This window comes from Lynx canadensis, chromosome B3 (assembly GCF_007474595.2).
Source record: "Lynx canadensis isolate LIC74 chromosome B3, mLynCan4.pri.v2, whole genome shotgun sequence".
NCBI classification, from domain to species: Eukaryota; Metazoa; Chordata; class Mammalia; order Carnivora; family Felidae; genus Lynx; species Lynx canadensis.
The window spans coordinates 115,504,660-115,530,406 of NC_044308.2; the positions used below are offsets into that span (position 1 = coordinate 115,504,660).

Genomic DNA, 25,747 nt, shown 5'->3' on the forward strand with positions numbered 1-25,747 from the left:
GTCAGCTGCGGTCGGTAGCAAGGAACAGGCCCACTCCAGCCGGCCACCTTTGTCCCGCCCTCTTCCTGCCCCGGTCCTGCCCCACCTCGCCCCGCCCACCCATCAGCCCCTCAGCAATCCTCAGCTAGCCTCGCCCCGCCCCTGTCCCCGCCCCCTCCCACCCTCGGCCCGCCCTCAGCCCGCCCTCAGCCCGCCTTCAGCCCTCCGCTGGCCAGATTTTCACCCTTCTGCTCTGAATAAAGCTCCAATCCCTGTGGGGCTTTATTATTGTACATTTTCTTTTTTAAACAAAACAGTATATGTGAGTCAACTATACTGAAATCAAAGTTTAAAAAAAGAAAGAAAGCATCTTTGATAGTTTCCCCCAAATGGAAATAAAAGCGAGTAAACAAGAGGTGACATACTTGGTGTTCACCAAGCCTGGGCTATTTTAGGCACCAAACAGAGGGAATGGAGAAAATAAAGTTCTTTGGATCCCTGAAGTTCTAATACTCAGGTTTTTTAAACATCCCTTATGTGTATGCTGAGGGGATGGTGTTTAAGCATTTTGAAAAATGCAAAAAATATGTGCCATATATTTGGAGGAGTAGTCTTAACTGCTAAGTAGGTACTAGTTTATAGATTTTCACCTTACTCCTACGCAGCGAAAGTTCAATTTGGAGCAAGGTTGTAGAATCACAGAACTTTTGGGTCAAAGGAAACCTCACAAGTATCTAGTTCATCTTCTCCTTCCTCTCCCTACCCTGTCTCAATCCAGGGCTCAAGACCCAGTCACCTACCTTCTGCTTGATTGCCGCCAGAGACAGGAAGCTTATTACCACCAAAGACAACATACATAATGCATTTCGGGGCAATTTATTTGGAAAGTCCTTCTCTACACTGATGGGAGAGCTATAATTTGCAACAGATGACCCCTGCTCTAGCTATAGGACTCGCTGAACCCACAGAAATCTCACGCTCCACAGAAAGATTTGAAGACAGACACCATTAAGTCCTTGTGAAATTCTTTCTTTTAGCCAACAAATATTTCTTTTTGCCCTGGCAGAAGTCCTTAGTTCTATCAGTCATTCCTATATAATGGGGATTTATGTCTCTCTTTCCTTGGGATTCAATTTGCCAAGGTCCCTCTTAGATAGAGTGTCCTTCCCAAAACCAGACACAGTATTTCAGATGTGGACGTAAATAGCCCAGGAATGAATGGCTCTGTCTCTCTTTCTAAACACACCACTTCTAACAAATATCATGCTGGCAGCTCTGTTACATGAACAACACATAAAAACCAGAGTCAACAAAGACTCCCATATTTAGGAGTATTTAAAATTGAAAGGTTATCTTCCTTCCCTGCATCCCTCCCCCCTCCCCCCCCTTTAAACTCTGGAGGATGATGTAAATACTCTAAAAGGAAAATCCCTCATTCCCCAACATACTGTCTTCCCTAATCTGGCATAAGGTAAGAGACAGCCCCAAAGAAGAGCAGAACCTTGAAGCTCTGACCCCATCCTCCGTGCAAAGGGAAGGGGAAAAAGACAAAATCAGCGGTGCTGAGCACAAACTACTCCCTACACCGCTTTAGATGCTTTATGTATCTTGTCTCACTTTGCCTTCTCAGTAACCTTCAAGGTGGGAGCACTTAGCCCTGTATCATAGAGAGGCTCAGAGAAGTTAAGTGACTTTGCCAGAGTCACACAGCTTTTGGCAGAGTTTGGTATTTAAACCCAGGTCATTTTGACTCCAAAGCCATGTTTTTCCTTCTGCATCTTGTTCCTTCTGAGCCGAACCTGACTAAAGAGGAGGGGGACGCTTGTGGGATAAGCTTTTCCAAACTGAGGAAAGAACAGCTCATGCTAGCCAGACTGAAAGAATTATACCATCCCTTCCCTCTTCCCTCTTTCTTCTCACTGCAATCAAACTCTCTTCCATGTGTGAAATCACCCAGACAATTTAATGCTGCAATCACTAAATCCATGAATTAAAAGACCACATGTCGTCAAAACAACTGGAACGTAAAAACTTTGGAGAGAAGTATGGTCATAGGGCTCCTCGTTCCCAAATTCCCACCTAGAAAAGTACTTGTTTCTTGAGCGTTTAATGATAAATGCCAGAAAGGGTGGGGTGGGAGAAGTTTCCTTTCAATCCGTGGCTCTTGAACTGTGGTTCCTGGACTAGCGGCCTGAACGCCTGGGAATTTGTTAGAAATGCAGATTCCCCAGCTGACCCCAGACCTAATGAATCCAGAAACTCTGTGGGTGGGGTCCAGCCAGTTTGTTTTATAAGTCCTCCAGGTGCTCTAATGCACACCCAATAAACAATGTTCTCCTGCAGCTTCTGATGGAGAGAGATGTTCTAGGGGAACACGTGGTGGTCTCAGATGGCCTGGGGACTCATTCTTTCAGCCAGGGCCCGTGGCGCCCATGGAGAAACACAGCTTCTCAGAGGTCCTATAGAGGATGCGGACAAAGGGAAAGTGGGGCAGCTGGAAATCCTGCCCTGAAACAAAGTTATCAGTCGGACCAATAGCACGATGCTTAACTTTCACTGTGCATTAACTTAATCCAGAGAACCTGCTAACTGATTTGGAGCAACTGGCAGATAAGGAAGGAAAAAAAAAAAAAAAAAAAAAAGTCTCGTACTCCCACTGCCAAAAGAGACAAATATCCACATGCCTTCTGCTTTTAGTTTCATTTTTTTGCCCCCGCTGGGAAATGTTCGTGTACATGATAGTAGTCATCTCATGACAAGTTTGGGAGTTGCTACTAAGAATGCTGGATCAAGCCTGTCCCTTTGCATATGGCTCACATTTTCTAGTTCACAAACGAGGCACAAAGAAAGGGGGGAAATGAAGCGACGGGGTGGGAAGGTGCTGTGCCTTGGAGGGGATCCCAGCTGTCAGTGAAGGTCCGAGGCAATTCAAGATGGATTTCTTCGCAGATAGAGAGCTGGAGAAAGCGTTACAAAAAAGGTGGTGGGGGGGGGGGCGGCGGGGGGTTGCCGGAGGGAAATCATTTCAGGGAAGATTGAGCTAAAATGAGAACCTGACACTGGGCTGGAAGCAAGTCGGACTGGGAAAAGCAAGGAAACACAGCAAGGCCTTGCACCTCATTACGTTGCCTTGTTCTGAAAGCGTGCTTCAGAGAACGCTAGTGCCACGAAACGCTCCCCACTCGAAGTCGAGGGAGGGTCCTCCAGTTAAATAAGTTTAGGAATTGCAGCCAACGACATCTTCCTCTTAGAGCTAAATCATCATCATTTGCTTAAGACTCTGAGAAGTGGTGCAGTCAAGAAATCTTTTAATTTTATTCAACCCAGTATTTCCAAAATTATTTGGCTAGAGAACCCCTTCATCCCCAATAATTGCTCGTCACACCCCATAGAACACCAGTGGTATTCAGGACTGTATCAGAGAGGCAGGAGTTAGAATCAGGTGGACGTGTGCAGGGGAGACTGGCGTGGACTGTTTGGATGACAGCTGGGGGCCCTTGGTAGCAAGGAGAGCAAAGTCCAACAACAGAGAAGCTGCTCTGGGACGTGAGGTCCCACCCCTGTCAGAAGCCCCCCAAGAACAGCCAGAGGCAAGCAGGCCAGCCAATGGGGTGCAGCAGAGGCCTCCATGCTGTCACCCAACCCACTCCTGAGACAGCCTCTCACTGAAGCTGGAGCAAGAGACTCTTCCGGCCACCTCCTTGATTTGAATATGTATCCCATCTCCCTCTCCTCTTTCCCCAAAAGAGTTCCATATGCCAGAGAATTACAAGGCACAAAGAGACCCTGTCAGTTCCCTCAGATGCCAGCACAAGGAGTCACGTCTTTCTCCTTCTCCCTTCCAGGTCTGGGGGACTGCCAGCTGCTGGGACTAGGTGCTGCAATCATGCCACCTCTCTGTCTCTGGACCTGTTTCCTCCTCTGTGAAATGTTTGGGTTACACTGGTGATCATTAAGATTTTCCTTTTTTTCCAGCTCTCTCAATTCTGAAATTTTATGACAGTTGGGAGCCAGGGCTCCAGATTCTTGTGCTGTTAAGAACTAGCTGCGACATTTGAACAAATAACTTCTGCTTTGCGTGCCTCTCCTATAAAAGATTGGCACACAGGGTGACCCTGACGCCCCAGTGAGATCATGCATAGATCATCGGTGGTGAGTGAGGAGCCCCCGTAAAGCTGAAGTGGTGTTTTCCATTTGGGGCATGGTGGCAGTGGGTGATAGTTGTCTATGTGTGTAGTCTGTTAGTCTCCTTTGTTTTTCTCACTGCTGTCCTTGCCTTCAGTCCCCTGTCTGCTTTGTCCTGTGAGCTGGTATTCGCTTTGCTCCTCTGTACTCCTCAGTTACTCAAATGCATTTGTTGAGTGTGCTAGCCTCCCACGTTCTTCCAGATGTCCAGGAGTTGGGCTAATGTTGAAGACTAACAGGCTTAAAATAATTTCACATTTGTCTTAATTTAGACAGAGGTTGACCTGAAATATACCATTGGGCTGTTTATGCAAAGGGCCTCTTGCCAAAAATATTTAAGTATATGAGTCAGAGATGAAATTTGCTTACCTAAAACACACTGTTTTAAAGTACCTTTAGTGATTTTTCTGCCTGGATGATGTATCCACTGATGCAAGTGAGATTAGTTAAAGTCCCCTACTATTATTATATTACCATCAATTTCTCTCTTTATGTCCATTAATATTTGCTTTATGTATTTAGATGCTCTAGTGTTGGGTGCATACATATTTGCCGTTGTTCTATCTTCCTGTATTAATCTCTTTATCATTATGTAATGTCCTTCTTTGTCTCTTGTGATAGTCTTCATGCTAAAGTCTATTTTGTCTGATATTAGTATCACTACCCTGGCTTCTTCTTTCACTCCCATTTGCATGGTAAATATTTTTCTGTCCCCTCACTTTCAGTCTATATGTGTCTTTAGGTCTGAGATGAGTCTCTTATAGGCAGCATTTAGATGGGTTTTGTATTTTTTTAACCCATTCCACCACTCTGTGTCTTTTGATTAGAGCATTTAGCCATTTACATTTAAAATAATCATTGATAGGTATGTATTTATTGACATTTTGTTGATTGTTTTCTTGTTCTTCTCTGTTCCTTTCTTACTCTTTTGCTCTCTTTCTTTGTGATTGATGAGTTTCTGTGGTGTTCTGTTTGGCTTTCTTTCTCTTTATTTTTTATGTATCAAGGTTTTGGGTTTGTGGTTACTGTGAAGTTCATATACAGTATCCTTGGTGTATAAAAGCCTATATTAAGTATGTCAGTTACATTCAACAGTATAGTTAAGCAGTGAGTAGCCTCACTTAGGTTGATGTACAAACACTTTGTGTCTCTGAGGGAAGACCCATCAATTAATATTTCAGCTTTCCCAGGATGCTCCAGAGTGGAATAGGAGCAAATCCCATGGTTTGTTATCAATACCATTGGGCCTGGAACAACCCCGAGCTTTGAAACCTGCGTAGCGAGATACTAGAAGTAGCTAATCACCTTTTCAATTCCTCTTGGCCCCGGATTTTCCCATAAATTAAGTATGAGAGTTGATTAATTTGAGGCTGGGGTGGGGGGAGTTGGAACAAAGGGGATGACCTATTAACTTAAAGCTTTAAGTTTTCAAGGGAGGAAGCCAAACTAAGTAGAATTTACATGTTGATTGTGTGTATATAAACCATCAATTCCACAGAATTTACAGCCTGGTTGCTTTTCTGCAGGAAGTTGTACTTCTCTCCTCTGAGACTAATTGAACTGTTCCTATATGAAAGCAGAATTTCCCTTCTCCCACTAAAACTTTCTCAAACTTTTTGCTGACTTTAAACTACCTCTTCCCCTGGGACTGGTCAGACTAGGATGTTCTTTGGTTTCCATCAGAGAATCTGGCTGTGCCCTTTTTTTTAAATCATTTTTTTAACGTTTATTTATTTTTGAGACAGAGAGAGACAGAGCATGAACGGGGGAGGGGCAGAGAGAGAGGGAGACACAGAATCCGAAGCGGGCCCCAGGCTCTGAGCTGTCAGCACAGAGCCCGACGCGGGGCTCGAACTCACAGACCACGAGATCATGACCTGAGCCGAAGTCGGACACTTAACCAACTGAGCCACCCAGGCGCCCCTAGCTGGGCCCTTTTTGAGTGTACAGATAGTTTGGTGAAAAATAACACGATGATAATAAAAATAAATAGCTAAGCTTCTCTGGGCACTTACCATGTGAGCTCAGTGCTTTATTTACATTTTCTAATTTAATTCTTGCAACCACCAAGTGAGGTAAGTACAATGGTCTCCGGTTTATAAGTAGCCACGGGCAGTCTGAGGCTTGGTTTGATGAAGAGATGTACCCAGGCCGCAGAGGGTTGGAAAGAGAAGTGGTTAGCTTCCGTGGTGGAGCTGGTTAGTCAAGCTGGGCTACTGTCTGACTCCATGACCCATGCTTTCTGTCTCCCTGTAACTTCTTTTTCCTCAAGAAGACATCTTGAAAACTCCCCAGGACAACTCACAAGCAGCCCCTCGATGAAGAATCACGGACGAATAGCTTGGGGCTCCTTGAGCAAAGGGAGGTGACCTTACTGGTTGCCTCTTGACTTCCGGCAGCCCGAGATCTCGCTCGGCTCCTCCGAGCGCCCGTTGCTGCGTGCCCCAGGCCTCAGAGGAGTGTGACAATAATTCCTTGTTCAAGTCCAGTGCTCTGGGACTCAGCAGCACCTCCCAACCTGAGGATTTTGTAATCTGGAGTCTATTCCCGGAGCCTGGTTTGAGGAAAATGCTGAGGGCCCTGAGGAAAAAGGGTCTGTGTTTGGGCCTGTGGGCCTGGCTGGGGGCTGGAAGGCAGCGTCCCCATGCCGGTAGGGATACAATGGGCACACTCAGTGGGCATGTGGCCCTGGGGACCTGCTTCAGCCCAGAGGTCAGATTATATCCCCTGAAACAAAGCGTTGGGTTTAGCCTCCTACTCATTCATTTCGTTCGCTCCTCAGTAGCTCTGGCTGGGACTCTGCATGCCCAGAAGGAGGGGGCTTTTATCCAGCCATTCTCCACGGCCTGGGCCTGCGTGACCACAGCATCCAGCCCCGGCAGGCAGCACTTGGCCAGAGGCACGACTTCCAGTGTTGGACTTTGGCGACAGAGTCCTCGCAGAGAGAGAGGGAGGCCAGCCACGGCCAGGGGAACTGTGGGGCCTTGGAGTGAGTCAGTGTGGCCGCCCAGCCCTGGGGACTGGTTTCTCCACAGGTGATTATTGGCCAGGGAGGAGAAAGCAGCCAGCCAGGCTCCATTAAAATGCTGCCACGGGCAAGGAATCATCTAGGAACTGTCCCCTGCAGGGCTGACAGAGTCTGGAGGGGTAAACTCCCAAGTCTCCAGCAGGGTTTCCCACCCAAGCCTCTGGAGGTTACTAAGGGAGCTCTGGCCCCAGAGGAGGCCGGCTTGCCAGGTGTTTCTGACACAGCTGAGAGCAATCATCACTGCAGCCACCTTGTATCCAGCCATCTCCCGTGCCAGGACTGGACTCACACTGTCTGTTTTCTTTGCCAGAGCCCTCCAGGCTTGGCGACGTTATCCCCATTTCATAAATGGGGCTCAAAGAGCTAAGTCACGTGCCTCATTTGTAACTGGCCAGACCCGGATGCAAACCCGGGAATGGGTTTCTCCTATTCCATCCTTAGCTTTCTCAGAGGGTAGCACTGACTCGACCCAAGATATTGATCAGGGGGTGAGCATCTAGGGCAGCAACCGCAGCCATGGAGTTTATGGATAGCTCCACGAGATGAAATGGGAGTGGAAAATGGCACTGGAGTACAGGCACTGAGTGTAGTTTCTCTACGTGGGCAGTCAAGGTGAGCGCCTCATTGATACACAGTCATCATTCTGGTACGTCCTCCGTCTTGGTCTTACTCTGATTTCTGTGGGTAGGCCTGTAGCCAGACAACCGGTCTTGGGGACAACTACAGCTTTTGGTACACACACACAAGAGCCGAAGCCATTCCGCGGTTTTCTGCCTTTCTCACCCGGGCCATCGGATCTGTCTTCCGTGTAAACCCTCTCTTCTTCCCCAGTCAATGTGTATTTTATTACTGTCCATCCTTGATTCCAATTATGCCCTTGATCCCCAGAGGCACTTTTTTCACATGTTAATATCTTTGCAGTTGGCACCCATTCTGTCATTGAGGTCTACGTTTAAAGTAGTGGGGCTGTTTAAATTGCTGCTACCTTTTTAGAACTGATGGGGACCAAGAACGGGGGCCATATGATAATTCAAGCATTTATTCAACTCATCAGATGCCTCCATTATGCTAGATGCTTAGGAGATATAAATAACCAACATGCAATCCCTTGCCTTAGGAAGGTCACAGTCTTGAGGGGGAGATAAGGGCTCCTAATTTAAGGAGCCAGGGTGTATGGAGGATCAGAGGAGAGAAGGCGGGGAGTCGGGGACCACTTGGCGGAGAAGGTGCATCGTGAAGAGGGTGGGAATACAAAGGGGCTAGGAGGGGGTGGGGATGGTTTGGGGAATGGTATTCTGGACCACTGACTAGTCGGAGCAGACAAATGTTCAGAATCATGAAATCCTGTGAGGCGTTTGCCGGCTTCAAAGGGTTTGCTGTGGTTCCAGTGGAGGGCACTTGTGGAGACATGGGTGTAAAATGAGGTCGCAGGGATAGGCAGGGGGCAGATCTTGGGGGACCTTGAGCTCCACACAAATGAGCTTAATCTCCATCCTGAATCCAACGGCAAATCACCGAGTGGTTTTCAGCCGGGGGGGTGATGCCCTGATTTGTGTAGAGGAGCTCCATGTTGGGAAACGGTTGGGAAAGAGGATGGTGGGATGGGGTGGGAGGAAATGGACAGAGTGACGGCTGTTGCAAGAGAGAGAAAAGTCACCCTGAATGAAGCAAAAGCCTCATTTTTATTTACTATTCCTAGACAGGGTGGGCCTGATTATGGAGGCTTGAGGTGAATCGCCCAGTGTTACAGTGGGGCCTCTAGAACCTGCAGGTGGAAGTGGCTTTGTTCTTACCTTAACCCCGTCATCTAGCGGGCAACTGCTAGTGACGTGCCACCCGATCAGTAGGCAGGCTGACTATATGAACGAACGGATGCTGGGAAAAGCTAGAAAAAGAAGAAGAGCTCACTACCTGTCGATGCCTGTTAAAGAAGAGTCCTATCAGCCTGCAGCGGTGAATTTCCAACTTGCACTTGCCAAATTAGCTCACCAGCCAGAATTGTTTACGAGTGGATGGGGCCGTATGCCAGTGCTCAGGGGGGAAAATGTGCAGGTCTTGGTGAGAACCATCACAGGGAGGACGAAGTGGATATATCTGGGTATGAGATAGGCTATTCATCATTCGAAGTCATGAGAAAGAAATAGGTGGGTTGTGTGGTTGTGCCTGGGAATTACACAGAAGACGCATAATCCATGTTGTTGGCCGACTGACCCACCTGCAATAGACAGTGGGGACAGAGGCTGGGTGAGAGGAGGAAAGAGCTCCTCTGCCACGGTGGCAACGCCTTGGAAGGGGTGGGAGATGACTGCTGATATGGCGACGCCAGACTTACGGTTCTCTTCCCCTCCCCGCTTCCCCGAACAGGTGCAGTGCCATACTTACACAGGGTACTGCTGGTGTGTCACCCCAGATGGGAAGCCCATCAGTGGCTCTTCTGTGCAGAATAAAACTCCTGTATGTTCAGGTACCGTAGGGAGGGGCGGGAAGAAAGAAAAGAACTGGAGAGAGACCCTTAGCTGGTCTCCTGCCTCTCGCGGGGGAACCTTTGAAAACTGGTTGAAAGACGGGTGGTGGTTAGGAGCCCTCTTCCAGGTCAGGGAGGATTCCATTCGAACAAGCTGCTCTGCAGTCAGCTGGATGATGGGGTCCGTATAGGCCCATGTGTGTGTATTTCTTTATTTTGAGTTTAGGTTTCTGGTTCAGTGCTCTCTTCCCAAGCATCAGCTGTGACCCCTCGAGAATGGCATATAAATTTTTAGCTTGGGTGCTCTGCTTGCTGGTGGCCTCAGGAGCACTTTATTGAGATAGATTTTAAGACCGTATGGGAGTTCAGCATCAGAGGCTGAATGATCAACTAGTGATGTCTGTCATGGGCACACGAGAGGAGAGTGGTGGCATGATGCCATATATTTGTACCCCCCCCCCCGCCCCTGACAAATGTAATGTAGAGTAACGGAAAACTTTCATGGCAGTGGCCCTCAATTCTGGCTGTCATCGGCAGTGCCTGGGGAATTAAAGAGCCCAGGTGTCGAGGCTCCTCCCCGTATAGTCTGATCCAGTAGGTCTGGAATGAGACCTGGAGTCCACATGTTCACGAAGCTTCTCAGGTGGTTTTGGTGACTAGGCAAGCTAGGGGAATCATTGCTTTCTAGTGACCCATTACATAAGCCCATAGCATAATTAAGTTCCTTTCTATTTCAAACTCTATAAGCATAGAGACATTTTGCTCTCAGGTCAGCCTCGTGGGATTGTGCATTTTGGATTTATATAAGCTCCACACTTTCCACTTCCATTCAGATAGTAGGGGACTTGGGAGTCACTCCCTTAATTCACTATGTGGCTCAGTCCTCATTCAAGAAAGCCTGTCCAGCCACAAGCTGCTTCATATTTCTTCGTATCTCTGTGTATAAGATTTTATTTATTTACTTATTTTTAATTTTTAAGTGCAAGCAAATTATAAAACATTTTTCTAAAACCTATGGGAAACTCCAAGGGTTAGCAGTCCTGCCATCCTAACGTTTTTCTGTTTTCATAAAACGTATTCATTTTCTACTGGCCCTGCTATATAAAGGGAGCGGTAAGAAAGGGCAGTGAGCATCTACATTAGGAAACCAAGATTTGCAGGCCAAAATGGAAAGTTTACTTTATTTGTGGTTTACATGGAAACTGGAAACCTTAATTGGGGTTGGTGTGGGGCAGGGCAGGAATGAGCCCTCCTTGCAAATGACCTGGAAAGTTTCATTTAAAGCAAACAAATGCACCAGAAACAGGCCACGCAGGGGAATATAATTGAATTCTCACAAAACTAGTATATGGAGAAGGGGTATGATACGGAGTGAGAAAATAGGGATTCTTTGTTTCTCCTGGTGGTGGGACCTCTCTGCATATGCCCTTATGTGGGTGAGCTGCCCCTGCCCCGCATGTTGTGGGTTCCATGAGGAAGACAGGTGCCACAGGGTCAGGACCGTGGGATGGGTGCACGTGGCATCCTAGCACATGCAGGGCGAAGCGTTCGGCCAAACACACACACACCACCCCCTCCTCGAGGAATAGGCCGCGTCTAGAAAATTGTTTCCATGCCTCAGACTATTTTGGCCCATTCAGTACAATTGGGCCAACAATTTTCTACTTAATGCAGATGGAAAATCGCCGATTTCCTGCCCTAACCAGCAAGGGATGTGAATCATTGCATTTGCAGTAAGAGGGGTTTCTTTTCAGTTGGCCCTACTGAGTGGACATGGCTCAGAACATGGAGGTGGTGGGAACTGGGGGAGATGGGGAGCGAAGGTGAGGGGCAGTTATTGGAACGTTACTCACCAGGGAGTTATGTAGATGTGGAGTTTTATAAAAAATCTGGTCACGGCTGTTGCCTGGAAATCATGGTTCACCTCACCGGTACTGTGATATCAGTGACATTGATGTTAAACAAACCCCACTTGACATGTATGTATGTACTAGCTTTGTATATAATGTCCCTAGACGTGTATACAATGTATGTATATACATAACCAACCACACGCTCATGACATGAGGCTTTGCCAGCTCTTTGAAAGAAACCAACAACCACAATGCATTCTGAATGTCTATGTTTTTGTTTCCCTTTTACCCAAGGTTCAGTCACCGACAAGCCCTTGAGCCAGGGTAACTCAGGAAGGAAAGGTGAGTAGAGTTTTATGCTCTATCCAAATGTTTGCTTCTAAAGCCAGTCCAAGGAGAGTTCTAGACAAGATGGAAGGAGCCTGGGTGTAAGCTAAAAGTCCCCCACAGAAAACCTCCATTCTTATTCTGGGCTTCCTCCTAGAAGCACCGGAGGTAAGTAAGGCTCGTACCGTGGTGGGGACCAAGCTCGCAGACGTTCTGAGGGATGGGAGTGAGTACGGCATACAGAGCTGGCAGGGCCCCTGAGAATCTTGGTTCCTGGGCAGTTCAGTCCATTAGCTACCACGTAGCTGGCATTACGCCAAAAAAGACGATGAAGGCAGGCATGTCCAAGTCTGCCCCGACCCTCTTGCTTTGGAAAGTCGGTTGAACATTTTTTCCCTTCCCTGACTCTCCTTAATAATTCATTGTTCCAGCCCATCTGGATTTTCTTCGCTAAGACTAGCCTGGCTGCACGGGCTTGCCACCTGGGCAGCCGTTGTCTTGGGATTCCCAATCATCCTGTCTTTAAACTTGTGTCTTGTTAAGTCCAGCGGGACAGTGAAGCCTGCATGTGCACATCCGCGTCACCCTGTTGGCCTATGGTTTTTGTGATGCACGCAGTACGCTTTCCCCAGAACAACATCAAATAGAAAAATGTAAAACACCATGACAAGTCAAGAGAGACGCCATGGAAGAGAGGATAAAACTTTATAGTTTAGTGCCCTTAATGGCACGGTGTTCCCGCCTTTTGAACAAAGGGCCTTGCATTTTCATTTTGCACTGGGCCCTACAAATTATGTGGCTAACCTCAATTAAGGCATTTGTCTGAGTGCTATTTAGTGGAGCCGCCGACATGAGGAACAGGTCCCTGGGATATGCGGACCATAATTTCCAGCGTGGAGGACACTAAGCTCCACCACCGCTTACCTTCAGGACCACACACACACACACACACACACACACACACACAGCTTGTAGCGGCATGCAGAACATGTATCAATTTCACTGTGTGCGCAGGCACTCTAGAACCTCCATTTCGGGCTCTTGGGTAAAATCCAGACGGGGGGATTGCATCCGAATCTGGGCCTCGGGAATTTCATGTTTGTAAATGCCCACGTGGAGAGCCGGGCCTACAGAGGATCAGTGTGAGGTTCCCCGGGCTTGTCCTGCACGTGCTGTCATGAGGAGACTGAGGCAAGACCCTGGCCCCCTGCCCCGAATCCTTATTCCATGGGGGTAGGAAGAAGAGGCAAGGTCACCCTGCCCGATTGCGGGAAACGAGAATCTGGAGAGCCTGCTGCCCCCCAGTGCAGGTGCTCCGAGAAGTCACGGAAGCAGAGCATAGTGATACCACTAGAAAACGTGGACTAATGGGCCTTCCCGCAAGCAGGAATGAGTAAGTGGGTAAAAAGAAGGGAGCAAATGCCTTTCTAGGTCTCTCCCAGGACAGGGAGAGGTAGCCGTGTGTGTTGGTGGTTCCCTTTTGGGTGGGAAAGTGGGAGAAGGGCGTGAATCATTCTTCCTGCAAAGACCTGAACTCCTCAACCCTGTGAATGGCACGTGCCCGTCTATAGTTTGCTGGAGTTGGAAAGGGGAGCTGCCTTTAATTTTGCTTGTTGCAACTAAAGACTTCAGGAACATCGCCTCTATCCTGGGGCATGAGGTCGTGGTAGTAGAAAAAACGCTTGGCAATCGTGCAAAACATACCACCCAGATTTTCCCCACAAGAGAGAACTGAGGGCATGAGGCTGAATGAAGCCCCCACACTGAGAAAGGCAGACGATAGGATTTTAGTTCTTAAACCGCACAGAGAAGGACTTTCCAGGTTGATGTGGCTTTGCACCCAGTGGGCAACAAAAGAAACAGACCTGTGGTCATTGTGGCTTCCTGGTGATCCATCTGGAAGAGGGCAGGGGACCCTGATTCCTCCAGGGATGGTGCAAGGAATAGGGGTAGAGTCTGACGCCTCCTCTCAGAGACAAGTTGCTCAGTTTCCAGCATTTTGTTCCCCTACTCCAGATGGGTTCCTGCCTCCCAGATGGCTCTGCGGAGGCTTCCTCTGTGGTGCAGAAGCCCAGTGGGGGATGCTAGGACTCGCTCATCTCTGGAGACTTGACTTTTGCCCATAGCCTCTCCTTCCTTCTACTTTGGAGGACCTATATAGGTGCTAACCCTCTCCTCTTTGTCTGTCTTAGGCCGTGCAGAGAAAAGCAGGCTCAGGCCACCTGTAGGAAGGGCCACCTGAAGCCACACCTGTCCAGGAAGCTGGGGTTTGAAGGGGGACAGGGTGCGAGAGGGCATTTGTAATATCCTGTGTCGGCCGCTGAGGTCCCTCTCTCGGCTGCCACTTAAGAATGGAATGTGCTCCGAAGGGCAGCAGGTGGGAAGACACAAAGGCCCCTTGTCTGAGCTGGTGCCCACACGTGGGGTCTCCTAGACGGCATCTCCCGGGAGCTGGAGCTCACAGCCCTGAGGCCTGCTGCAGAGATGCGAGGCCTGGGCCCTTGTGCAGAGTGAGGGGTACAAGCCAGGCCCCGGGTCTGGGTGTGAGAGTGGTAGGGGGTGGCAGCGGGGAGCGGGGGTTGAGGGGAGAGGCGCAGGCCCAGCCTTTCCTCTCCCGCCCTCTTGCCTTTTGGAGCCCGCTCTGCCGACAGGGCTCGGAGGGATCGGTTCCCTCTGCCTGGAAGGAATGAAAAGGTGTATTGTGCGAAGAAGGAAGGTCTGGTTGCCAGCCAGGAATTAGTCCTGCGGAGGAGAGGAGGAGAAGGCCGAGCAGAGGAGGCTGGGGGAGGAGGCTCAGAGAGATAACAGGAGGTAGGGAGGAGGGAGAGAGGCCGGGCGGTAGCGGGTCACAGGCGGCTGGCCCAGACAGGAGGCCTGGGTTGCGGCTCCTGGGTCCACAGGTGTGAGGCCCGAGGGGAGAAGTGGGGGAAGGAGGGAGGGAGGCGCTGTTATCTTACCCAGATGCACGTGCTCTGGGAGGGGAGGAGGGTCAGAACTTCAGACTATTTACTTAATCCCTTGGAATGTCCTTTCCTCGCTCTGTTCTTTGGGCCCCTTGTGTTTCACGGACCCCTTTATGGGCACATGTGTGGTAATTAACACGTGCAGTGTAGGTCCCGGGCCATGTGTTTGAGTTTCAAATATCCATTGATCTGGGGCACTCCCATCTTGGCTCCCCTCCCCTTCTTCTCCTTTGGTCCTTGCCCTTGAAGAGTGATGCGGTGGGGGGGGGGGTGAGGGGGAGCTGGGGGGGCACACGTGCCTCCACATGTGTGTTATTGGTGCTTCAGAGGACTATCAGAAGAGAGGAAGAAGGCCGCCCTTGAGCTCTGACAATCTGCTGCTAAAACAGTTGGAGGCCGCAGAAGCTGAGGTAGAGATAAATTTTTGGTTTCAACCGAAGCAGGTCGAAGGACAGCTGGGCAGAGGCTGGGAGGCAAAATGCGTTTAGAGATCATGAATTTACCCAGAGCAGATTTTCCCGGCCAACCAAGGCTTGCAGATTTTCCTGAGGTGCCTCTTTCTGGGGTCTTGATGCTAATGAAAGTGGACGATTTGGGGAGCTTCCAGGATTGCTGAATACGGAGTCAGGGACTGGTCCTGGGCTTGATTGCTCGTGAGGTGCAGGAGGGGAGTTCTCAGCCTCTAGGGGGTGAGGGCCGGAGAGCATTTGTAAAATTCTTTCTGCCAGTTCTCTGGGAGCTTTCTTCTGTGCACCCAGGACCACGGAGATCCCGGGCTGGTGCTTCTGTGCACAGCAAGTGAAAGTTGAGGGCCGTCAGGAGTTTTCTGCAGTTTGAGTATTTCCTACTTGTAAGAGGTCTAGGATTTAGCTGTTTAAGGAAAGTGAGAGAAAAATGAAAACATTAGCAGGCTCTGCCTGCATTTTCTGCACAGACTTCTGTACTTGTCAAGCCAGTGTTGGAGAGGGGCAGTACTCCCAAAACCCAACCCACCTTTAATTTGTGGAGACTTGTTATCCCCCCTGAGCTGCTCCATACTGTGTGCTGTCAGTAAACAGTGAGTCACAGTTATTTGTCGTGGGTCCCTCTCTGCATCTCAGTGTTTAGAATCTTTCACGGAGTCTGGTCTACAGGTTGGTGCCGGCTCAGAGGACCTATCGCTGCGGTGGTGGATGAAGCAGAGCTCTCATTCAGGGCTGAGGGATGTGCTTAGGGCAGGGTCTGGCAGTCCCCAGGCAAAGGGGACTGTGTGGCCTCCAGCCGCGGCCCTCCTGTGATCGGCACACCTAAAGGAGGTTCACCTCGCCGCCCTGAGCCTAGCTGAGGTGTGCGAGGCTGGCTGTCTCAGAACATTCCACAAGCGGAGCATCGTTCCTGCTCAGATGACTTTAACCTCTTCCCAGCTACCTCTCTTTTCTCTTCCCCCAGCACTGAAGGAGAGGCTGGGTCAGTAGTCGACCTGTCGGCATTGTCATCAGATGGCAAAAGTCTGACTGCCCACCGTCTGGGGCTGGATTTGATTGGAGACAGGCAGCTGCTGACCTCTAGGGGTCGGGCCTCTGCTCACATCAGATTTCCCCAGGGAGAAGCATTCTCTCTGATACGGTGCCTGCTGAAACAGAACTGTGCCTCGGCAGCTCCAGGCCCGCGAGAGGCGGTTTTTTGCTCTCTGCATGTGTGTTGCCGCTGTTTGCTGGTGTCCCGAGCTGCCCTGACCAAGCCTGGCACCTCCGTGTACCTGCTTTGTGGGGTTCGGTTGCAGAGGGGTGTGCCTGGGTGTGTTTGAGCGCTCATGCGTGTGCTGTATCTCTTTCCTGCCCCACCCCCCAGTTGGCTCATGGCACTCAATCCTGGCCCTCCGTCTCAGTCCCTATTCTGGGGTCTCTGAAAGAAAGCTATGTGTGGAGGCTACTAAACAAAGAGTTTGAATCCCTGCCATATCCCCACTTCCGAGGACCGGAGAGGAAATGGGGTTTAGGCATCTGGAAAAGCCTCCTAGTCATAGATCCTTATGAGTCCCTGGTGTTACTAGTAACCTTCGGTGTATCTACTTGGCTTCTTATTCTTTTATTCAACAGATATTTATTGAGAGCTTCCTAAGTGTCAGGCTCGTTGCAGTCACTGAGGACCCAGTGACAAGTAACATGATGAGAGTCCTGGCCTTACCCTGTGGAGCCATTCTAATGGTTCTTAGCCTCTTCTTACAGAGGTTATCTTCAGATGGAGGTAAAGCCTCCCAGGGAGCACAGACATCTAGATGCTGGGAAGCTGTCACCTGGGCAGGGAGGCAAAGCAGGTGACCCCTTCAAGCAGCCCTGGTTGGTAGTTCCCATGGCCAGAGCCTCTCAGGAAAGGCCCTCGGAGGAGGCTGCCTGGGATGAGCATGGCCCACTCACAAGTTCTTGATCCCTCTGCCTGGTGCCTTTGTGGGACCCCCCGGAGTGCAGGTGAAGGCTCAGAAATTGTCAGGCCATCGAGACTACACTGTCCCTTGACTGAGTGAGTTCAGTTCCAGGCGTGGCCCAGCAACCTGGATAGAGGCAGGGATTTCAGCCAGTGGGTGCAAAGGCCTCAGGACCATGTCTGAACCACTTATCGCTAGCTCTGAGCGCCATGGAGCTCCCAGGGGAGGGGCGGCTCTCAGGTCCTCCTCTCCCAATTTTGTGACTGCTGAAAGAAAACTGAGATTCAAAAGCAGCTTGTTGTAAAGTTTCTACGGAAAGGCAACGGAGCTAGAAGAGGTAAAACAATCTTGAAACGAAAAATTACGTGGGAGGGACCATTCTATCTGATTTTTTTAAAACAAAGAGATCTTTAGTGCTTTACTCCTCCATGTCCCGTTATGAATTTCCAACTCATACTTCCCTGTGTTCTTCTGAACAAATGCTCTGACCTCTCCCCTTTTAGATATGTTTGTTTCATTTCCTATTTTAAAAATGACTTTTTTTTTTTTGAGCGCTTTTAGGTTCGTGGCAAAATTAAGAGGAAAGTGCACAGATTTCCCATATAGCCCCTGTCCTGATAAAGGCACAGCCTCCCCCATTATCAACATCTGCACCAGAGTGGCACATTTGTTACAATTAGTGAATCTTCACTGACACATCATTATCACCCAAAGTCCATAGTTTACATTAGGGGTCACTCTTGGTGTTTTACTTTCTATGGGAATGGACAAATGTATAATGACATATATCCACCGTTATAGTATCAGAGTTGCTTCACTCTTCTAAAAATCCTCTGTGCTCTGCCTGTATATGCCTTTTCACCCCCACTCCCCACCCCTGGCAACCCCTGGTCTTTTTACTGTCTCCATAATTTTGCCTTTTCCAGAATGTCACAAAGTTGACGTCCTAGTACTCTGATTAAGACTTATACTGCTGTAGTAATCAGGACAGTGTGGCCTTGGCCAAGGGATAGACACAGAGATGAATGGAACAGAGCAAAGAACCCAGGCCTGCACTTCTATGGCCAACTGACATGACTAAGGTGTACAAGTAGTTCCAAGGTAGAAGGCACCACAGTGACTGGACATCCATAGGCAAAAACAGAAAACCCCAAACCTCACAACTTATACAAAAATTAATTCAAAATGGACCTCGGACCGAAATGTAAAATGTAAAAACTCTTAAAACTTTTAGAAGAAATCACAGCTAGGTGAACCTAGAGCTTTTGTGTCTTAGAACAACTAACACATGATCTAAGAAATTGACAAATTGGACCTAATTGGGGTTAAGAACTCGCTCTGAGGGGCGCCTGGGTGGCGCAGTCGGTTAAGCGTCCGACTTCAGCCAGGTCACGATCTCGCGGTCCGGGAGTTCGAGCCCCGCGTCGGGCTCTGGGCTGATGGCTCGGAGCCTGGAGCCTGTTTCCGATTCTGTGTCTCCCTCTCTCTCTGCCCCTCCCCCGTTCATGCTCTGTCTCTCTCTGTCCCAAAAATAAATAAAAACGTTGAAAAAAAAAAATTAAAAAAAAAAAAAAAAAAGAACTCGCTCTGAAAGATCTTGTTAAGAGAACAAAAAAAAAGTACAGACTGGGAGGAAATACTTACAAACCACATATATGACATAGGACTTCTACTTAGGACATGTAAAGAACTCTCAGAAACTCAACAAAATACACGAATAGACATTTCACAAGAGCATCTATGCAGGGGGCAAATAAACACACAAAAAAGATGCTCAACATCATTAACCAAAAAGAAATGCAAAGTAAGATCATGGTACGGTATCACTGTGCACCTGTTAGAAGAGCTAAAATAAAAATAGTGACAGTACCAAAGGCTGTGGTGAGACTGGGTCCTTCATGCATTATTGGTAAGAATGCAAAATGATACAGCCACTCTGGAAAATACTTTGGAAGTTTCTTTACAAAGTAAAGAACTAAACATCCATTTACCATATAGTCTGGCAATTGCACTCGTGAGCATTTATTCCAGAGAAAAGAGAACTTGCGCGTACACAAAAACCTGTGCGGGGGCGATCACGGCAGCTTTACCTGTAGTAATCAAAGAGGGAAACAACGCAGGCATCCTTCAGTGGGTGAAACACAATGGTGCCTGTACGACTCAGCCATAGGAGGAAATAAACTGTCGGTATGCACAACTATGGCTTGGATGGATCTCAAGGGCATTATGCGAAGTGAGAGAAGCTGATTTCCAAAGGTCATATACTGTATGATTCCATTTAGAGAACATTCTAGAAAGGACAAAATTATAGAGACAGAGAAAGGATTAGTGGTTGCCAGGAGTGAGAGATGGGGTGCACGAAGGGAAGTGTGATTATAAAGGGAGATCTTGGTGGTGATGAACTCGTTCTGTGTTTTATTGATGGTGGTTACACGAATCTGCACATGGATAAAATTGCATAGAATTACACCCCCCCCACACACACATATATGCAAATGAGTACGTGTAAAACTGGTGGAGTGTGAATAAGCTCTGTGGATTTCACCAGTATCAATGCCCTGACTCTGATATTGTACAATAATGAGGTTACCTATATAATTTCAGGTTACCTATATATTTGTGTTAACTATAAATATGTTACCCCTGGGGAAACTGGGTGAAGCGTACTGTATTATTTCTGCAGTTTCCTGGGAACCCATCATCATTTCAAAATAAAGAGTTAAAAAAATCAGCACAGTTCTCTTTGTGCACCCAGCTCTGAACTGACTTTGCCACTGGTGGCTCCTTCTCCCCCCTCTCCCCGCTCCACTCCCTGTTCCTTTTTCTCCTCTTCTTCTTCCATGTCTGGTCTATTTTTTCCACCAGCATCATGTTTTTACTCTTATTCATGGGAATGTGGAGCTTGAGGACTTAGGGAATTGTTTGCAAAAAGACCACTTTAAGCTTGTTTTTACTTCTTTTGGGAGGGAGTGTGCAGGTGGGTAGATGGAATGCAAAACATTGATCTCTTGCTCTGGAAAGGACCTGAAGGGCCCAGATAACCTCTGTTCTCAAAGGTCAGGATTAGGAAAGCTCACAGTACATTTCTGAGCCTTGTGGTCATGGGACATGCATCTTAGGAAATGTTGAGGTTGACTAAAATTCCATCCTCCTCCTGGTATGATTTGGGCCAGTGCCTTACAGGACTTTCGCAAACAGGCACTGTTGTCTCCCTGTGATGCCCAGATTACATCCTTTCAACTTCTACACAAGGTCTCTGAGTAACACACTGAAGGGGTTGGTGGCTCTGGTGTAAATGTGGTCCCTTCAAAAGCGCGAACCTTCCAGTTCCACCAGGCTGAAGTTTATCTCTGTGTCTTTGGAAAAGATGACCAATGGCAGCCTAAAAAGAATTCAAGAGGGAGCGTGACCCGTGATGGACATGGTTTGGGCAGAGCCCAAGAATCCAAGGGGGACTTGGGATCACTGAGAGACCTTCCGAATCTCAGGAGGGGGGTGGTGATTTCTTTTTTCTTCATTCTCCAAGGCTCCTCAGTCTCAGAGACCCCAAGAGATGCCATTAATACAGATTCCTCCTCTGGCCCCTTTGACACATTTGCTTTTGAAGGACCTGGAAGAGAAAGCTCTTTGTATGTGGTCAGAATAAACTCATTGTACACCCAAACAATTAACTCCTCAATGGACTTGCCAGCGCCTTGAAAGGCGCGGCCCTGCTTCCCTGGACCTCTTGGGCTCTATTCAATCCCTTAAGCACACCAATGTTTTTGAGTTTTTGTTTTGTTTTGTTTGTTATTCTGAAAAGTCTTTCGCTGAGAATAGTCAGAGCGGATCAACATTGTCCTCAGCCCGCATTTATCTCCACTTGCCAGCGAGTGTCAATCAGGAATCAAAAAGCCAAACAGAGGAGGCTTTGAACGGTGTCATCGGGGGTCGAAGTGACTTCCAGCTGTCTGTGCGTGGGCCAGGCCTTCTCGCAGGGCAAGGAATCGTGCTGTCACACAAACCCACTGTCTCGACAGCCTTGCAGAGCCCGTGTGGGGCTGTAACTCTCTGGGGCCGCACCTCGAGGCCGAGGCATGGCTGGGGGTTGAAGAAATTGCCAGGGCCCTGGGGCTGGGCCATTTCCACTGCTGCTCACTCCTTTGGGTCTTGAGCACATCACTTTCTATCCCCAAGACTCGATCTCTTTTTATCTGCCTGGTGGCTTCCTCTGTGCTGGCCAGTGGTGAGAACAGATGAGGAAAACCACCTGCCAAAAACTCGAGTGTTGCAAAATGTGGTACCATTATTGCTGATCTTGATGTTATCCTTGAGATGCTCTGTCAGGTTTGCCTCATTCATTCATTCATTCATTCGTGTAAGCTTGCCTTGTTTTTTTAATTGTTTTATTTTTTTACTTTTTTCGTGTTTCCAAACTTAATTTTTTTTTTCTTCTTTTGGCCTGGAAGAAAGTGATAATCTTTGAATTGGCTTTTTTTTTTTTTTTTTTCCCAGTGTTCTCTCCTCTTCTCCTTGTTCTGGAAGAGTATTGTGGTATTAAAGAGAACTAAAGTCTTACTATTTGAGGTCCAAAAGAACCACCGACAATGAGCATCAGGCATCACATCGTCCTGTGCATATATGTAAACTGAGATTTCAGATACATTTTTCTTTAAAGTACATGGGAGGGTCTCCACCCAGATTAAGAATCACTGAAATAACAGCACTACCTCCCCTTTTGTTTTAACAGCTTTATTGAAGCATAATTACATGCCATAAAATTTACCCATCATAAACGTCCAGTTCACTGGATTTAGCACAGAGCGTTGTGCAGCCATTACTGGTGAACATTTCCATCGTTCCAAAAAGAAACCTTGTACCCATTTATAGTTATAACCCACTGCCTCCTCCAGTCCTAGGCAACTACACAGCTGCTGTCTATCTCTATGGGCTGATCTTTACTAGGCATTTCATAGAAGTGGAATCATACAATATGTAGTATTTGCACATGGCTTATGGCTTCTTTCATTTAGTATAATGCTTTTGAGGTTTATATTGTCACACGTATTAGTAATTCATTCTTTTTCATTGCTGAGTAATATTCCATCATCTGGATATATCACCATTTGTTTATGTGTTCGCCAGTTGACAAACATTTGGATTGTTTCCAGTTTGAGGCTATACACATAATGCTGCTATGGATATTGGCATACATGCCTCTGAGTGGACATGTTTTTCTTTCTCTTGGTTGGCTTCTCAAGAGTGGAATGTCTGGTAGAATGATAAGTTTATGTTTAACATAACTTGCAATTTAAAGAAATTGCAAAAACAGGGGCACCTGGGTGGCTTAGTCTGTTAAGCGTCTGACTTTGGCTCAGGTCATGATCTCATGGTTCGTGAGTTCGAGCCCTGCGTCGGGCTCTGTGCTAATGGCTCAGAGCCTGGAGCCTGCTTCAGATTCTGTGTCTAATGTTTTTTAAACATTTTTAATAAATTAAAAAAAAAAGAAATTGCCAAACCGTTCTCCAACATGGCTACTCCACAGCAATGAATGAAGGTTTCAGTTTCTCTGCATCCTTGCCAACATTTGGTATTTTCTATTTTTTTAAATTTTAGCTATTCTAGCAGGTTCATAGTAGCACCTCATTGTGGTCTTAATCTGCATTTTCCTGACAACTAATGACGTTGAGCATCTTTTCATGTATCCATTAGCTGTCCATGCATCTTCTTTGGTGAAATGTCTATTAAAATATTTTGTCCACTTTAAAATTAGGCTGTTCATCTTCTAACTGAGTTGTAAGGTTTACTTTATTTTTTTTAATTAAAAACTTTGATAGGATTTTAATTTTGTAAATCCAATTTTAAAAGTAAGTGGTTGGATAAAATGGTTTATTCTCGTGGTATTTATACCTTTAAAGTCCTTGCCCATACTTAGTGTCCTAAGGCCTTTAAAGTCCTTACTCCTGCACAGTATCCTGAGACTGGGAAGGCAGGCATACTTCATTTTTAGAAGAGGATATCCCTGCCCAGAGAAGAAAAGTGCAGGGTTCAGTTTTCAGTTTATGGGATGTAAAGCCAGAATCTGGAGTGTGACCCCACTAGAGACTGGGGAATTGAGTGGAAGCTTTTCCCTCTCCCCGGGGCCCAGTGTGGGACCTGGTATTGTCCCAAGGCTTGCCAGGAAGCAGCACTGGTGTGGACCTTGGACCCAGGCCTTGGACCTATGTTTGGTAGAAGGGTGCGCTTGTTTGCTGGGTTGAAAGCCAGGTGCCCAGGTGCCCGGAGATGATGGTCAGAGGGTCCTGTTGGCTTTGGCTTGGCTTCTCAGCCTTTGGGCAGCTGAGTTTCACAGGTGGCTCTCCTGGCGGCAGGGCACTTTGTCTTTTCTCACTTCATAAAGATTTCCATCTAGGGCCTCCATTGTGGCAGCGCAGCTGTATCTCTTCACCCTTGGTGACCCTACGCTGCAGGAAGATCCACTCCCTGCACGTGGCTTCATGCGATGTGGGCTCTGGGCCTGCATCTGGGTAATCGCGGAGGTCCTTGGCCTGCAGAAGTGCAGAACTTCCCCCGGGGAGACTGGAAACACTTCTTCCTCTCCTTGAGCAACAGACCTCTGCTGATTGCTACACCAGATGGGCAGTCCCAGACTCTCAGCTGGATGACGGGCGAAATAAGCAGAATGCTTTCTCTTATCCTGCTCCAGAGAGAGTTACAGCTCTTGGAATACGGGAGGATCTTAGTTGAATACGAAAATGCTGCATGAACCGCTTTTCACTTGGGTTCTCACCGTTGCCCTCCTGGGAATGTTTGATTTCTCACTTTCCCTTTGTTGCCCTTAAGACTTCTAAAGTGAAGCCACCCGGTGTGGAGAGGCCGAGCACACCACACTAGGCTATTTAGACTGTGAACTCTGCATCCGGCAGGAGCAACCAAATGTGCATTGCAGCTGCCAAAAGACTTCATTCAGTGGCTCATTGAATTCAATGGAAGGAGGTGTTAATGGAGTCAGGGGAAGTGATGCTATTAAACAAAATGACATTGTGTGGTGCTGCTCTGTGTTTATTCTCCCTCAATGACTTCCAGATCAAACTTCCACAGTTTTGCATCAAAAGATGCCTGTTCAGGACTCCAGTGTGAGGCAAATAAGATGTCCAGCTAGTTAACTCCTCTCCCTCTGCTATATCTCGTTCCCTGGAATGATTGTCACATAGTTGGGGATCGCCTTGGCCCCTGTCGGAGTGGGGTCTTGGTGTCAGCACAGGGAAATAATAGCAGGGTCAGGTGTCACACAACTGTCGGATTGCTGGCCTCAGCCTCCAGCCACGATTAGGGTCTCTATAGCTCTCCAGTCTTAAGATCCCAAGGGTGGGGTGTTGGTGCAAGAAAGGGATCAGAACTCTGTGTTCTTCCTCCCTCCTTGATAAGATGCAGGGAAGTCGGCCAAAGGTCTCGGGAGCTCCAAATGGTGGAGGGTTGTTATTATGGGTGATCTGACTGGCGTCGCAGAGACTATCTGAGAACTTGCATTCTCCATAGTTAATGAAATAGGTGAAGGGGATTAAGAGGTACCACCTTCTGGTTATGAAACAAATAAGATACGGGGATGTAACGTGCATAGGGAATATAGTCAATAATAGTGTAACAACTTGGTGTGGTGACAGATAGTCACTAGCCTTACTGTAGGCTGTATGCTTGAAACGAATACAATACTGCATGTGAATTATTCTTCTGCTAAAGTAAACAAACAAAACCGAAAGCTTAAAAATAAGAGCCATTGGCAAAACAAGCAAGCAAATAGAAATAAATGACTGATTGAATAAAATGACAACAAAATAGTCGATGCTTGGAGAATAGAGTGTTCGGTCGTAGAAGATTTCTGGGGGATGGTGTAATCATCACACTGCCTGAGACCCTGGGGTTCTTCTTCCCCCACCCCCGCCCAGGGAGAACACAGAGAAATCTCTCATCTATGCATTCTCAATGGGGGCAGAGATACCAAGCAGGTGAAAATGGATTGGGGGCGGCAGGAGGAAAAAGAACTCTTTGCTCTTTTTACATAGAAAGCACAGCTATACATACACCACATCAACAGAAACACAGTGTACCTGTGTTATTGATAGTTCATTAGGTAGATGATTTAAAAAAAAAAAAAAGAGAGAGAAGGTCTAGGTGGGCGATAATGAAAAGAAGTTGAGAGACACTGCCCGACACTAAGGTTGGGGATCTTGATGAAAAAAACTCAAGAGTCCTGAAAGGTGGGTAAAGTCTTCACTCGCTCCTGACCCACAGAGGGTCTTGCCCCGCAGGGAGCTGCCAATGTTGCTGGAATGATGTAGATTAGCGTTTTGTTACTGGGCACCTCCTGCTCCCATCATCTCTGGTACAAATTTCAGAACAAATCCAGGCTGCAGTTTGCCACATCCCCTTCCATTTTGTTTGCCCCCACCTCACTGGGAATTGGAGGGCATGATGTTTCACAGTTAAAAAGATGTTCTAAGCGTTCCTGATTCTCTTCACTTTGGCATCCTGGAGACAGGATGGGCCCACCTGCCCTTCTCTTCC

General features: G+C 47.7%; 1 protein-coding gene across 3 annotated transcripts in view; it reads left to right on the forward strand.

Moving 5' to 3' along the window:
• SMOC1 (SPARC related modular calcium binding 1) overlaps nt 1–25,747 on the forward strand; it is a 158,932-nt gene that overhangs the window by 96,071 nt on the left and 37,114 nt on the right. For all 3 annotated transcript variants that reach the window (XM_030319428.1, XM_030319429.1, XM_030319430.1), the window contains exons 4-5: nt 9,557–9,656; nt 11,804–11,851. In XM_030319428.1, coding sequence (XP_030175288.1) covers nt 9,557–9,656; nt 11,804–11,851 — 148 coding nt within the window. The remainder of the gene's footprint in view (nt 1–9,556; nt 9,657–11,803; nt 11,852–25,747) is intronic.